General features: G+C 47.1%; 1 protein-coding gene across 3 annotated transcripts in view; it reads left to right on the top strand.

The window, feature by feature from the left end:
• LOC135530947 (nondiscriminating glutamyl-tRNA synthetase EARS2, mitochondrial-like) overlaps positions 1–15570 on the top strand; it is a 47577-nt gene that overhangs the window by 13418 nt on the left and 18589 nt on the right. For 2 of the 3 annotated variants that reach the window (XM_064959114.1, XM_064959116.1), the window contains exons 2-5: positions 8619–8774; positions 11384–11573; positions 11909–12059; positions 13483–13631. In XM_064959114.1, coding sequence (XP_064815186.1) covers positions 8619–8774; positions 11384–11573; positions 11909–12059; positions 13483–13631 — 646 coding nt within the window. The remainder of the gene's footprint in view (positions 1–8618; positions 8775–11383; positions 11574–11908; positions 12060–13482; positions 13632–15570) is intronic. The other variant, XM_064959115.1, reaches the window with a different exon arrangement.

Raw genomic sequence — 15570 nt, 5'->3', positions numbered from 1 at the left:
CTACACCTGGGGGGTACACCATGTAGACTAACTATAATTAACCTCTAGGTTTCCTACACCTGGGGGGGATACACCATGTAGACTAACTAACTATAATTAACCTCTAGGTTTCCTACACCTGGGGGGGATACACCATAGACTAACTATAATTAACCTCTAGGTTTCCTCCACCTGGGGGGATACACCATGTAGACTAACTATAATTAACCTCTAGGTGTCCTCCACCTGGGGGGGTACACCATGTAGACTAACTATAATTAACCTCTAGGTTTCCTACACCTGGGGGGGTACACCATGTAGACTAACTATAATTAACCTCTAGGTTTCCTACACCTGGGGGGGGTACACCATGTAGACTAACTATAATTAACCTCTAGGTGTCCTCCACCTGGGGGGGGGTACACCATGTAGACTAACTAACTATAATTAACCTCTAGGTTTCCTACACCTGGGGGGGGGGGATACACCATGTAGACTAACTATAATAACCTCTAGGTTTCCTACACCTGGGGGGGTACACCATGTAGACTAACTATAATTAACCTCTAGGTTTCCTACACCTGGGGGATACACCATGTAGACTAACTATAATTAACCTCTAGGTTTCCTACCCCTGGGGGGATACACCATGTAGACTAACTATAATTAACCTCTAGGTTTCCTCCACCTGGGGGTACACCATGTAGACTAACTATAATTAACCTCTAGGTTTCCTACACCTGGGGGTACACCATGTAGACTAACTATAATTAACCTCTAGGTTTCCTACACCTGGGGGGTACACCATGTAGACTAACTATAATTAACCTCTAGGTTTCCTACACCTGGGGGGTACACCATGTAGACTAACTATAATTAACCTCTAGGTTTCCTACACCTGGGGGGGTACACCATGTAGACTAACTATAATTAACCTCTAGGTTTCCTACACCTGGGGGGGATGCACCATGTAGACTAACTATAATAACCTCTAGGTTTCCTACACCTGGGGGGTACACCATGTAGACTAACTATAATTAACCTCTAGGTTTCCTACACCTGGGGGGATACACCATGTAGACTAACTAACTATAATTAACCTCTAGGTTTCCTACACCTGGGGGGGGTACACCATGTAGACTAACTATAATTAACCTCTAGGTTTCCTACACCTGGGGGGGGATACACCATGTAGACTAACTAACTATAATTAACCTCTAGGTTTCCTACCCCTGGGGGGTACACCATGTAGACTAACTAACTATAATTAACCTCTAGGTTTCCTACACCTGGGGGGGCTGCGTACACCATGTAGACTAACTAACTATAATTAACCTCTAGGTTTCCTCCACCTGGGGGGGGTACACCATGTAGACTAACTATAATAACCTCTAGGTTTCCTCCACCTGGGGGGGTACACCATGTAGACTAACTATAATTAACCTCTAGGTGTCCTCCACCTGGGGGGGCTTCGTACAGCATGTAGACTAACTAACTATAATAACCTCTAGGTGTCCTCCACCTGGGGTGGCTTCGTACACCATGTAGACTAACTATAATTAACCTCTAGGTTTCCTCCACCTGGGGGGGCTTCGTACACCATGTAGACTAACTATAATAACCTCTAGGTTTCCTCCACCTGGGGGGGGATACACCATGTAGACTAACTATAATTAACCTCTAGGTTTCCTACACCTGGGGGGGGGATACACCATGTAGACTAACTAACTATAATTAACCTCTAGGTTTCCTACCCCTGGGGGGGTACACCATGTAGACTAACTATAATTAACCTCTAGGTGTCCTACACCTGGGGGTACACCATGTAGACTAACTATAATTAACCTCTAGGTGTCCTACACCTGGGGGTACACCATGTAGACTAACTAACTATAATTAACCTCTAGGTGTCCTACACCTGGGGGATACACCATGTAGACTAACTAACTATAATAACCTCTAGGTTTCCTACACCTGGGGGGGTACACCATGTAGACTAACTATAATTAACCTCTAGGTGTCCTACACCTGGGGGGATACACCATGTAGACTAACTAACTATATAAACCTCTAGGTTTCCTACACCTGGGGGGGTACACCATGTAGACTAACTATAATTAACCTCTAGGTGTCCTACACCTGGGGGTGTACACCATGTAGACTAACTATAATAACCTCTAGGTGTCCTCCACCTGGGGGGGGCACACCATGTAGACTAACTAACTATAATTAACCTCTAGGTTTCCTCCACCTGGGGGGGTACACCATGTAGACTAACTAACTATAATTAACCTCTAGGTGTCCTCCACCTGGGGGGGGGTACACCATGTAGACTAACTATAATTAACCTCTAGGTTTCCTACACCTGGGGGGGGATACACCATGTAGACTAACTATAATAACCTCTAGGTTTCCTACACCTGGGGGGGTACACCATGTAGACTAACTATAATTAACCTCTAGGTTTCCTACCCCGGGGGGGGGATACACCATGTAGACTAACTATAATTAACCTCTAGGTTTCCTACACCTGGGGGGGTACACCATGTAGACTAACTATAATTAACCTCTAGGTTTCCTACACCTGGGGGGTACACCATGTAGACTAACTATAATTAACCTCTAGGTTTCCTACACCTGGGGGGGTACACCATGTAGACTAACTATAATTAACCTCTAGGTTTCCTACACCTGGGGGGGGGGTACACCATGTAGACTAACTATAATTAACCTCTAGGTTTCCTACACCTGGGGGGGTACACCATGTAGACTAACTATAATTAACCTCTAGGTGTCCTACACCTGGGGGGGTACACCATGTAGACTAACTAACTATAATTAACCTCTAGGTGTCCTACACCTGGGGGGATACACCATGTAGACTAACTAACTATAATAACCTCTAGGTTTCCTACACCTGGGGGGGTACACCATGTAGACTAACTATAATTAACCTCTAGGTGTCCTACACCTGGGGGGATACACCATGTAGACTAACTAACTATATAAACCTCTAGGTTTCCTACACCTGGGGGGGTACACCATGTAGACTAACTATAATTAACCTCTAGGTGTCCTACACCTGGGGGGGGGTACACCATGTAGACTAACTAACTATAATTAACCTCTAGGTTTCCTACACCTGGGGGGGTACACCATGTAGACTAACTATAATTAACCTCTAGGTGTCCTCCACCTGGGGGGGGGATACACCATGTAGACTAACTATAATAACCTCTAGGTGTCCTCCACCTGGGGGGGGGTACACCATGTAGACTAACTAACTATAATTAACCTCTAGGTTTCCTACACCTGGGGGGTACACCATGTAGACTAACTATAATTAACCTCTAGGTTTCCTACACCTGGGGGGGGTACACCATGTAGACTAACTATAATTAACCTCTAGGTGTCCTCCACCTGGGGGTACACCATGTAGACTAACTAACTATAATTAACCTCTAGGTTTCCTACACCTGGGGGGTAGACTAACTATAATAACCTCTAGGTTTCCTACACCTGACTAACTAACTATAATTAACCTCTAGGTTTCCTACACCTGGGGGGGTACACCATGTAGACTAACTAACTATAATTAACCTCTAGGTTTCCTCCACCTGGGGGGACTACACCATGTAGACTAACTAACTATAATTAACCTCTAGGTGTCCTCCACCTGGGGGGGTACACCATGTAGACTAACTAACTATAATTAACCTCTAGGTTTCCTCCACCTGGGGGGTACACCATGTAGACTAACTATAATTAACCTCTAGGTTTCCTACACCTGGGGGCTATACACCATGTAGACTAACTAACTATAATTAACCTCTAGGTTTCCTCCCACCTGGGTACACCATGTAGACTAACTATAATTAACCTCTAGGTTTCCTACACCTGGGGGGGGATACACCATGTAGACTAACTATAATTAACCTCTAGGTTTCCTACACCTGGGGGGGGATACACCATGTAGACTAACTAACTATAATTAACCTCTAGGTGTCCTACCCCTGGGGGGGGATACACCATGTAGACTAACTATAATTAACCTCTAGGTTTCCTACACCTGGGGGGATACACCATGTAGACTAACTAACTATAATTAACCTCTAGGTTTCCTACACCTGGGGGGGGTACACCATGTAGACTAACTATAATTAACCTCTAGGTTTCCTACACCTGGGGGGATACACCATGTAGACTAACTAACTATAATTAACCTCTAGGTTTCCTACCCCTGGGGGGTACACCATGTAGACTAACTATAATTAACCTCTAGGTTTCCTACACCTGGGGGGGTACACCATGTAGACTAACTATAATTAACCTCTAGGTTTCCTCCACCTGGGGGGGGATACACCATGTAGACTAACTATAATTAACCTCTAGGTTTCCTACCCCTGGGGGGGTACACCATGTAGACTAACTATAATTAACCTCTAGGTGTCCTACCCCTGGGGGGGGGGGTACACCATGTAGACTAACTATAATTAACCTCTAGATGTCCTACCCCTGGGGGGGGGGGGGTACACCATGTAGACTAACTATAATAACCTCTAGGTTTCCTACACCTGGGGGGATACACCATGTAGACTAACTAACTATAATTAACCTCTAGGTTTTCTACACCTGGGGGGGGGGGGTACACCATGTAGACTAACTATAATTAACCTCTAGGTTTCCTACCCCTGGGGTGGGTACACCATGTAGACTAACTAGAATTAACCTCTAGGTTTCCTACCCCTGGGGGGGGTACACCATGTAGACTAACTATAATTAACCTCTAGGTGTCCTACACCTGGGGGGGTACACCATGTAGACTAACTAACTATAATTAACCTCTAGGTGTCCTACACCTGGGGGGATACACCATGTAGACTAACTAACTATAATAACCTCTAGGTTTCCTACACCTGGGGGGGGGTACACCATGTAGACTAACTATAATTAACCTCTAGGTGTCCTACACCTGGGGGGATACACCATGTAGACTAACTAACTATATAAACCTCTAGGTTTCCTACACCTGGGGGGGTACACCATGTAGACTAACTATAATTAACCTCTAGGTGTCCTACACCTGGGGGGGTACACCATGTAGACTAACTATAATAACCTCTAGGTGTCCTCCACCTGGGGGGGGGTACACCATGTAGACTAACTAACTATAATTAACCTCTAGGTTTCCTCCACCTGGGGGGGTACACCATGTAGACTAACTAACTATAATTAACCTCTAGGTGTCCTCCACCTGGGGGGGGGGGTACACCATGTAGACTAACTATAATTAACCTCTAGGTTTCCTACACCTGGGGGGGGGATACACCATGTAGACTAACTATAATAACCTCTAGGTTTCCTACACCTGGGGGTACACCATGTAGACTAACTATAATTAACCTCTAGGTTTCCTTACACCATGTAGACTAACTATAATTAACCTCTAGGTTTCCTACACCTGGGGGGTACACCATGTAGACTAACTATAATTAACCTCTAGGTTTCCTACACCTGGGGGTACACCATGTAGACTAACTATAATTAACCTCTAGGTTTCCTACACCTGGGGGGTACACCATGTAGACTAACTATAATTAACCTCTAGGTTTCCTACACCTGGGGGGGGTTTCCTACACCATGTAGACTAACTATAATTAACCTCTAGGTTTCCTACACCTGGGGGGGTACACCATGTAGACTAACTATAATTAACCTCTAGGTGTCCTACACCTGGGGGGGTACACCATGTAGACTAACTAACTATAATTAACCTCTAGGTGTCCTACACCTGGGGGGATACACCATGTAGACTAACTAACTATAATAACCTCTAGGTTTCCTACACCTGGGGGGGGGTACACCATGTAGACTAACTATAATTAACCTCTAGGTGTCCTACACCTGGGGGATACACCATGTAGACTAACTAACTATATAAACCTCTAGGTTTCCTACACCTGGGGGGTACACCATGTAGACTAACTATAATTAACCTCTAGGTGTCCTACACCTGGGGGTACACCATGTAGACTAACTAACTATAATAACCTCTAGGTTTCCTACACCTGGGGGGTACACCATGTAGACTAACTATAATTAACCTCTAGGTGTCCTCCACCTGGGGGGATACACCATGTAGACTAACTATAATAACCTCTAGGTGTCCTCCACCTGGGGGGGGGTACACCATGTAGACTAACTAACTATAATTAACCTCTAGGTTTCCTACACCTGGGGGGGTACACCATGTAGACTAACTATAATTAACCTCTAGGTTTCCTACACCTGGGGGGGGGTACACCATGTAGACTAACTATAATTAACCTCTAGGTGTCCTCCACCTGGGGGGTACACCATGTAGACTAACTAACTATAATTAACCTCTAGGTTTCCTACACCTGGGGGGGGATACACCATGTAGACTAACTATAATAACCTCTAGGTTTCCTACACCTGGGGGGGTACACCATGTAGACTAACTATAATTAACCTCTAGGTTTCCTACACCTGGGGGGGGTACACCATGTAGACTAACTAACTATAATTAACCTCTAGGTTTCCTCCACCTGGGGGGGTACACCATGTAGACTAACTAACTATAATTAACCTCTAGGTTTCCTACCCCTGGGGGGGGATACACCATGTAGACTAACTATAATTAACCTCTAGGTGTCCTCCACCTGGGGGGGCTACGTACACCATGTAGACTAACTAACTATAATTAACCTCTAGGTTTCCTCCACCTGGGGGGGTACACCATGTAGACTAACTATAATTAACCTCTAGGTTTCCTACACCTGGGGGGGTACACCATGTAGACTAACTATAATTAACCTCTAGGTTTCCTACACCTGGGGGGGGTACACCATGTAGACTAACTATAATTAACCTCTAGGTTTCCTACACCTGGGGGTACACCATGTAGACTAACTATAATTAACCTCTAGGTTTCCTACACCTGGGGGGGTACACCATGTAGACTAACTATAATTAACCTCTAGGTTTCCTACACCTGGGGGGGGATACACCATGTAGACTAACTATAATAACCTCTAGGTTTCCTACACCTGGGGGGGTACACCATGTAGACTAACTAACTATAATTAACCTCTAGGTGTCCTACCCCTGGGGGGGGATACACCATGTAGACTAACTATAATTAACCTCTAGGTTTCCTACACCTGGGGGGGGGATACACCATGTAGACTAACTAACTATAATTAACCTCTAGGTTTCCTACACCTGGGGGGGGTACACCATGTAGACTAACTATAATTAACCTCTAGGTTTCCTACACCTGGGGGGGGATACACCATGTAGACTAACTAACTATAATTAACCTCTAGGTTTCCTACCCCTGGGGGGTACACCATGTAGACTAACTATAATTAACCTCTAGGTTTCCTACACCTGGGGGGGTACACCATGTAGACTAACTATAATTAACCTCTAGGTTTCCTCCACCTGGGGGGGGATACACCATGTAGACTAACTATAATTAACCTCTAGGTTTCCTACCCCTGGGGGGGTACACCATGTAGACTAACTATAATTAACCTCTAGGTGTCCTACCCCTGGGGGGGGGGGGTACACCATGTAGACTAACTATAATTAACCTCTAGATGTCCTACCCCTGGGGGGGGGGGTACACCATGTAGACTAACTATAATAACCTCTAGGTTTCCTACACCTGGGGGGATACACCATGTAGACTAACTAACTATAATTAACCTCTAGGTTTTCTACACCTGGGGGGGGGGGTACACCATGTAGACTAACTATAATTAACCTCTAGGTTTCCTACCCCTGGGGTGGGTACACCATGTAGACTAACTAGAATTAACCTCTAGGTTTCCTACCCCTGGGGGGGGTACACCATGTAGACTAACTATAATTAACCTCTAGGTGTCCTACACCTGGGGGGGGATACACCATGTAGACTAACTATAATTAACCTCTAGGTTTCCTACACCTGGGGGGGGGATACACCATGTAGACTAACTATAATAACCTCTAGGTGTCCTCCACCTGGGGGGGGGATACACCATGTAGACTAACTATAATTAACCTCTAGGTGTCCTCCACCTGGGGGGGGTACACCATGTAGACTAACTATAATTAACCTCTAGGTTTCCTACACCTGGGGGGATACACCATGTAGACTAACTAACTATAATTAACCTCTAGGTTTTCTACACCTGGGGGGGGGGTACACCATGTAGACTAACTATAATTAACCTCTAGGTTTCCTACCCCTGGGGGGGTACACCATGTAGACTAACTATAATTAACCTCTAGGTTTCCTACACCTGGGGGGGGTACACCATGTAGACTAACTATAATTAACCTCTAGGTTTCCTACACCTGGGGGGGGATACACCATGTAGACTAACTAACTATAATTAACCTTTAGGTTTCCTACACCTGGGGGGGGGGATACACCATGTAGACTAACTATAATTAACCTCTAGGTTTCCTACACCTGGGGGGATACACCATGTAGACTAACTATAATTAACCTCTAGGTGTCCTCCACCTGGGGGAATACACCATGTAGACTAACTATAATTAACCTCTAGGTTTCCTACACCTGGGGGGGGGATACACCATGTAGACTAACTATAATTAACCTCTAGGTTTCCTACACCTGGGGGGGCTTCGTACAGCTCTCTACAACTACATCTACGCTAAGAAGTATGGCGGGAGCTTCATCTTACGCATTGAAGACACAGACCAGAGCAGACTGGTGCCGGGAGCTGCTGAGGCTATAGAGGATATGTTGGAGTGGGCTGGTAGGACAGACTTAATAACACACACACATACACACACACACACACACCTAAACACAGACCAGAGCAGACTGGTGCCGGGAGCTGCAGAGGCTATAGAGGATATGTTGGAGTGGGCTGGTAGGACAGACTTAATTACACACACACCTACACACACACACACACACACACCTACACACAGACCAGAGCAGACTGGTGCCGGGAGCTGCAGAGGCTATAGAGGATATGTTGGAGTGGGCTGGTAGGACAGACTTAATAACACACACACACACCCCCCTACACACCTACACACACACCTACACACAGACCAGAGCAGACTGGTGCTGGGAGTGGCTGAATGTAGAGTTTATGCTGGGGTGGTCTGGTAGGGCAGACTGGTGCTGGTAGTGGCTGAATGTAGAGTTCATGCTGGGGTGGTCTGGTAGGGCAGACTGGTGCTGGGAGTGGCTGAATGTAGAGTTCATGCTGGGGTGGTCTGGTAGGGCAGACTGGTGCTGGGAGTGGCTGAATGTAGAGTTCATGCTGGGGTGGTCTGGTAGGGCAGACTGGTGCTGGTAGTGGCTGAATGTAGAGTTCATGCTGGGGTGGTCTGGTAGGGCAGACTGGTGCTGTAAGTGGCTGAATGTAGAGTTCATGCTGGGGTGGTCTGGTAGGACAGACTGGTGCTGGTAGTGGCTGAATGTAGAGTTCATGCTGGGGTGGTCTGGTAGGGCAGACTGGTGCTGTAAGTGGCTGAATGTAGAGTTCATGCTGGGGTGGTCTGGTAGGGCAGACTGATGGCTGAATGTAGAGTTCATGCTGGGGTGGTCTGGTAGGGCAGACTGGTGCTGGGAGTGGCTGAATGTAGAGTTCATGCTGGGGTGGTCTGGTAGGGCAGACTGGTGCTGTAAGTGGCTGAATGTAGAGTTCATGCTGGGGTGGTCTGGTAGGGCAGACTGGTGCTGGTAGTGGCTGAATGTAGAGTTCATGCTGGGGTGGTCTGGTAGGACAGACTGGTGCTGTAAGTGGCTGAATGTAGAGTTCATGCTGGGGTGGTCTGGTAGGACAGACTGGTGCTGGTAGTGGCTGAATGTAGAGTTCATGCTGGGGTGGGCTGGTAGGGCAGACTGATGGCTGAATGTAGAGTTCATGCTGGGGTGGTCTGGTAGGACAGACTGGTGCCTGTAAGTGGCTGAATGTAGAGTTCATGCTGGGGTGGTCTGGTAGGACAGACTGGTGCCTGTAAGTGGCTGAATGTAGAGTTCATGCTGGGGTGGTCTGGTAGGGCAGACTGGTGGCTGAATGTAGAGTTCATGCTGGGGTGGTCTGGTAGGGCAGACTGGTGCTGTAAGTGGCTGAATGTAGAGTTCATGCTGGGGTGGTCTGGTAGGGCAGACTGGTGCTGGTAGTGGCTGAATGTAGAGTTCATGCTGGGGTGGTCTGGTAGGACAGACTGGTGCTGGTAGTGGCTGAATGTAGAGTTCATGCTGGGGTGGTCTGGTAGGACAGACTGGTGCTGGTAGTGGCTGAATGTAGAGTTCATGCTGGGGTGGTCTGGTAGGACAGACTGGTGCTGGTAGTGGCTGAATGTAGAGTTCATGCTGGGGTGGTCTGGTAGGGCAGACTGGTGCTGTAAGTGGCTGAATGTAGAGTTCATGCTGGGGTGGTCTGGTAGGGCAGACTGGTGCTGGTAGTGGCTGAATGTAGAGTTCATGCTGGGGTGGTCTGGTAGGGCAGACTGGTGCTGGTAGTGGCTGAATGTAGAGTTCATGCTGGGGTGGTCTGGTAGGGCAGACTGGTGCTGTAAGTGGCTGAATGTAGAGTTCATGCTGGGGTGGGCTGGTAGGGCAGACTGGTGCTGGTAGTGGCTGAATGTAGAGTTCATGCTGGGGTGGTCTGGTAGGGCAGACTGGTGCTGGTAGTGGCTGAATGTAGAGTTCATGCTGGGGTGGTCTGGTAGGGCAGACTGGTGCTGGTAGTGGCTGAATGTAGAGTTCATGCTGGGGTGGTCTGGTAGGACAGACTGGTGCTGGTAGTGGCTGAATGTAGAGTTCATGCTGGGGTGGTCTGGTAGGGCAGACTGGTGCCTGTAAGTGGCTGAATGTAGAGTTTATGCTGGGGTGGTCTGGTAGGGCAGACTGGTGCCTGTAAGTGGCTGAATGTAGAGTTTATGCTGGGGTGGTCTGGTAGGGCAGACTGGTGCCTGTAAGTGGCTGAATGTAGAGTTCATGCTGGGGTGGTCTGGTAGGGCAGACTGGTGGCTGAATGTAGAGTTCATGCTGGGGTGGTCTGGTAGGGCAGACTGGTGCTGGTAGTGGCTGAATGTAGAGTTCATGCTGGGGTGGTCTGGTAGGGCAGACTGGTGCTGGGAGTGGCTGAATGTAGAGTTCATGCTGGGGTGGTCTGGTAGGAACAGAGACATATTTAGATATTAAGGAGTTTGGCTAATTTTTACAACGGGCGTTAGCCCCGTGAGCGTTCCAACACATTCCAAGTATTTGGAATCTAATTCAGATTCTAGACATTCAGTTCCACAGCATTGTTTACATTCTAGAACATGCTGTGGACTCCGTCCAGTCATAATTGCATTTTTGCCCGTGTAATAATGGCGGCTAACGTCCTACCCTCCCCAGGTATCCCCCCAGACGAGAGTCCCCGTGGAGGAGGCCAGTACGGTCCCTACCTCCAGTCCCAGAGGCTGTCCCTGTACAGCCAGGCTGCTGACTCCCTGGTCCAGACAGGGAAGGCCTACCACTGCTTCTGCAGCCAGCAGAGGCTGGAATTACTGAAGAGAGAGGCCCTACGCAGCGGACAGACACCGCGGTGAGTTGACTAAACACACACACACACATACTTTTATTTATTTGATTTAACTTTTATTTAACTCGGCAAGTCAGTTAACAAATTCTTATTTACACTGATGGACTACCACGGCCAAACCCGGACGACGCTGGGCCAATTGTGCGCCCCGCCCTATGGAACTCCCAATCACGGCCGGGTTGTGATACAGCCTGGAATCGAACCAGGGTCTGTAGTGACGCCTCTAGCACTGAGATGCAGGGCCTTCGACCCGCTGCGCCTCCTCGGGAGCACATTCGCGGACATGTTTAAATAGACATACTCGCTCACACGCGGAACTGAACATTCCTCTACGGCAGGTATGACAACCGGTGCAGACACCTCCGCCCAGATCAGCTCGGGGAGAAGCTGGATCAGAAGGTCCCCCATGTGATCAGGTTCCGACTGGAGTCTGGAGGGGAACCCTTCAACGACCTGGTCTTCGGATGGAACCGGCACGAGGTGGCCCAGGTAAACCAGCAGATATGTGAGATACATTAACACAAGCTGTACCGGCAAGCAGTGTGACATTTAAAAAATAATAATAATAATTCAGACGCCCCTGAAACAAGTAACCTCGTATTTGCAACAAGTCACGTCGTATTTGCAACAAGTCACCTCATATTTGCAACAAGTCACCTCGTATTTGCAACAAGTCATGTCATATTTGCAACAAGTCACGTCGTATTTGCAACAAGTCACCTCGTATTTGCAACAAGTCACGTCGTATTTGCAACAAGTCACGTCGTATTTGCAACAAGTCACCTCATATTTGCAACAAGTCACCTCAGATTTGCAACAAGTCACCTCAGATTTGCAACAAGTCACGTCGTATTTGCAACAAGTCACGTCATATTTGCAACAAGTCACGTCATATTTGCAACAAGTAACCTCGTATTTGCAACAAGTAACCTCGTATTTGCAACAAGTAACCTCGTATTTGCAACAAGTCACCTCGTATTTGCAACAAGTAACCTCGTATTTGCAACAAGTAACCTCGTATTTGCAACAAGTAACCTCGTATTTGCAACAAGTCACCTCGTATTTGCAACAAGTCACCTCGTATTTGCAACAAGTAACCTCGTATTTGCAACAAGTAACCTCGTATTTGCAACAAGTAACCTCGTATTTGCAACAAGTAACCTCGTATTTGCAACAAGTAACCTCGTATTTGCAACAAGTAACCTCGTATTTGCAACAAGTCACCTCGTATTTGCAACAAGTCACCTCGTATTTGCAAGTGCTTTTCTTATTTCAAAAGACATATATAATTGAAACTCCGCCTCCCATCCCAGGTTGAAGGAGACCCCGTGTTAATCGGACTGTTCCCCACCTGGAAAATGTAGTAGATGGATAGAGAACATCTACCCCATCCTCTGCCCAAACGGATATTCAATCTGCTTTTTAATTTTGTGTTTTACCCATCTACCAATAGGTGCCCTTCTTTGCAAGGAATTGGAAAACGTCCCTGGTCTTTGTGGTTGAATCTGTGTTTTGAAATGCACTGAAATACAGATAATTGTATGTGTGGGGTGCAGAGATGAGGTAGTCATTCAAAAAAAAAAAACGATTAACACTATTATAGCACACAGAGTGAGTCCATGTAACTTATTATGTGATTTGTTAAGGCCCATTTTTACTCCTGAACTTATTTAGTCTCGCCCTAACAAAGAGGCTGAACACTGAACTGACTCAAGACATTTCAGCTTTTCATTTTTCATTCATTTGTAAAGAATTTAGAATAACAGAATTCCTCTTTGACATTATGGGATGTTGTGTGTTGGTCAGTGGCGAACAAAAATATCCATTTTAATTTTGAATTCGGGCTGTAACACAACGAAATGTGTGGGGAAAAAAGTCAAAGGGGGATGAATAGTTTCTGCTCCTGCTCTAGGTTGAAGGAGACCCTGTCGTGTTGAAAGCTGATGGTTTCCCCACCTATCACCTGGCTAACGTAGTAGACGACCACCTGATGAAGGTCAGCCACGTCCTGAGAGGATCCGAGTGGCTCATCTCTACCTCCAAACACCTGCTGCTCTACAGGTACACACACACACACACCTGGCTAACGTAGTAGACGACCACCTGATGAAGGTCAGCCACGTACTGAGAGGATCAGAGTGGCTTATCTCTACCTCCAAACACCTGCTGCTCTACAGGTACACACACACACACACCTGCTGCTCTACAGGTACACACACACACACACCTGGCTAACGTAGTAGACGACCACCTGATGAAGGTCAGCCACGTCCTGAGAGGATCCGAGTGGCTCATCTCTACCTCCAAACACCTGCTGCTCTACACACACACACACACACACACACACACACACACACACACACACACACACACACACACACGGGTGTGATTCCCACCACCCATACAAAAATTTGTAGAATAATACTATTCAGAATAATAGTACATTTTATTCACTCTTTTCAAGATACGCAAGGACACGTCCAGAGCAAAATAGAATAACATAGTAATTATGAGCATGAGAATATCAGAGGCAATGTACTAAAATGAATGTACAAAGTACAAAACGGTAGGTTGCTTTGTGTTATGTTGTTGTTGTTGTTATTCCAGGGCTCTGGGCTGGAAGTCCCTGGTTATGTTGTTGTTGTTATTCCAGGGCTCTGGGCTGGAAGCCCCTGGTTATGTTATTGTTGTTATTCCAGGGCTCTGGGCTGGAAGCCCCTGTTTATGTTATGTTATTGTTGTTATTCCAGGGCTCTGGGCTGGAAGCCCCTGGTTATGTTATGTTATTGTTGTTATTCCAGGGCTCTGGGCTGGAAGCCCCTGGTTATGTTATTGTTGTTATTCCAGGGCTCTGGGCTGGAAGCCCCTGGTTATGTTATTGTTGTTATTCCAGGGCTCTGGGCTGGAAGCCCCTGGTTATGTTATTGTTGTTGTTATTCCAGGGCTCTGGGCTGGAAGCCCCCTGGTTATGTTATTGTTGTTGTCATTCCAGGGCTCTGGGCTGGAAGCCCCTGGTTATGTAATGTTATTGTTGTTATTCCAGGGCTCTGGGCTGGAAGCCCCTGGTTATGTTATTGTTGTTGTTATTCCAGGGCTCTGGGCTGGAAGCCCCCTGGTTATGTTATTGTTGTTATTCCAGGGCTCTGGGCTGGAAGCCCACTGGTTATGTTATTGTTGTTATTTCAGGGCTCTGGGCTGGAAGCCCCTGGTTATGTTATTGTTGTTATTCCAGGGCTCTGGGCTGGAAGCCCCTGGTTATGTTGTTGTTATTCCAGGGCTCTGGGCTGGAAGCCCCCTGGTTATGTTGTTGTTATTCCAGGGCTCTGGGCTGGAAGCCCCTGGTTATGTTATTGTTGTTATTCCAGGGCTCTGGGCTGGAAGCCCCTGGTTATGTTATTGTTGTTGTTATTCCAGGGCTCTGGGCTGGAAGCCCCCTGGTTATGTTATTGTTGTTGTCATTCCAGGGCTCTGGGCTGGAAGCCCCTGGTTATGTAATGTTATTGTTGTTATTCCAGGGCTCTGGGCTGGAAGCCCCTGGTTATGTTATTGTTGTTGTTATTCCAGGGCTCTGGGCTGGAAGCCCCCTGGTTATGTTATTGTTGTTATTCCAGGGCTCTGGGCTGGAAGCCCACTGGTTATGTTATTGTTGTTATTTCAGGGCTCTGGGCTGGAAGCCCCTGGTTATGTTATTGTTGTTATTCCAGGGCTCTGGGCTGGAAGCCCCTGGTTATGTTGTTGTTATTCCAGGGCTCTGGGCTGGAAGCCCCCTGGTTATGTTGTTGTTATTCCAGGGCTCTGGGCTGGAAGCCCCTGGTTATGTTATTGTTGTTATTCCAGGGCTCTGGGCTGGAAGCCCCTGGTTATGTTATTGTTGTTGTTATTCCAGGGCTCTGGGCTGGAAGCCCCCTGGTTATGTTATTGTTGTTGTCATTCCAGGGCTCTGGGCTGGAAGCCCCCTGGTTATGTTATTGTTGTTGTCATTCCAGGGCTCTGGGCTGGA

This window comes from Oncorhynchus masou, unplaced genomic scaffold (assembly GCF_036934945.1).
Source record: "Oncorhynchus masou masou isolate Uvic2021 unplaced genomic scaffold, UVic_Omas_1.1 unplaced_scaffold_1465, whole genome shotgun sequence".
NCBI lineage: Eukaryota > Metazoa > Chordata > Actinopteri > Salmoniformes > Salmonidae > Oncorhynchus > Oncorhynchus masou.
Note: the sequence above shows the minus strand (reverse complement) of the source record. Positions and strands in the feature narration are given on the sequence as shown.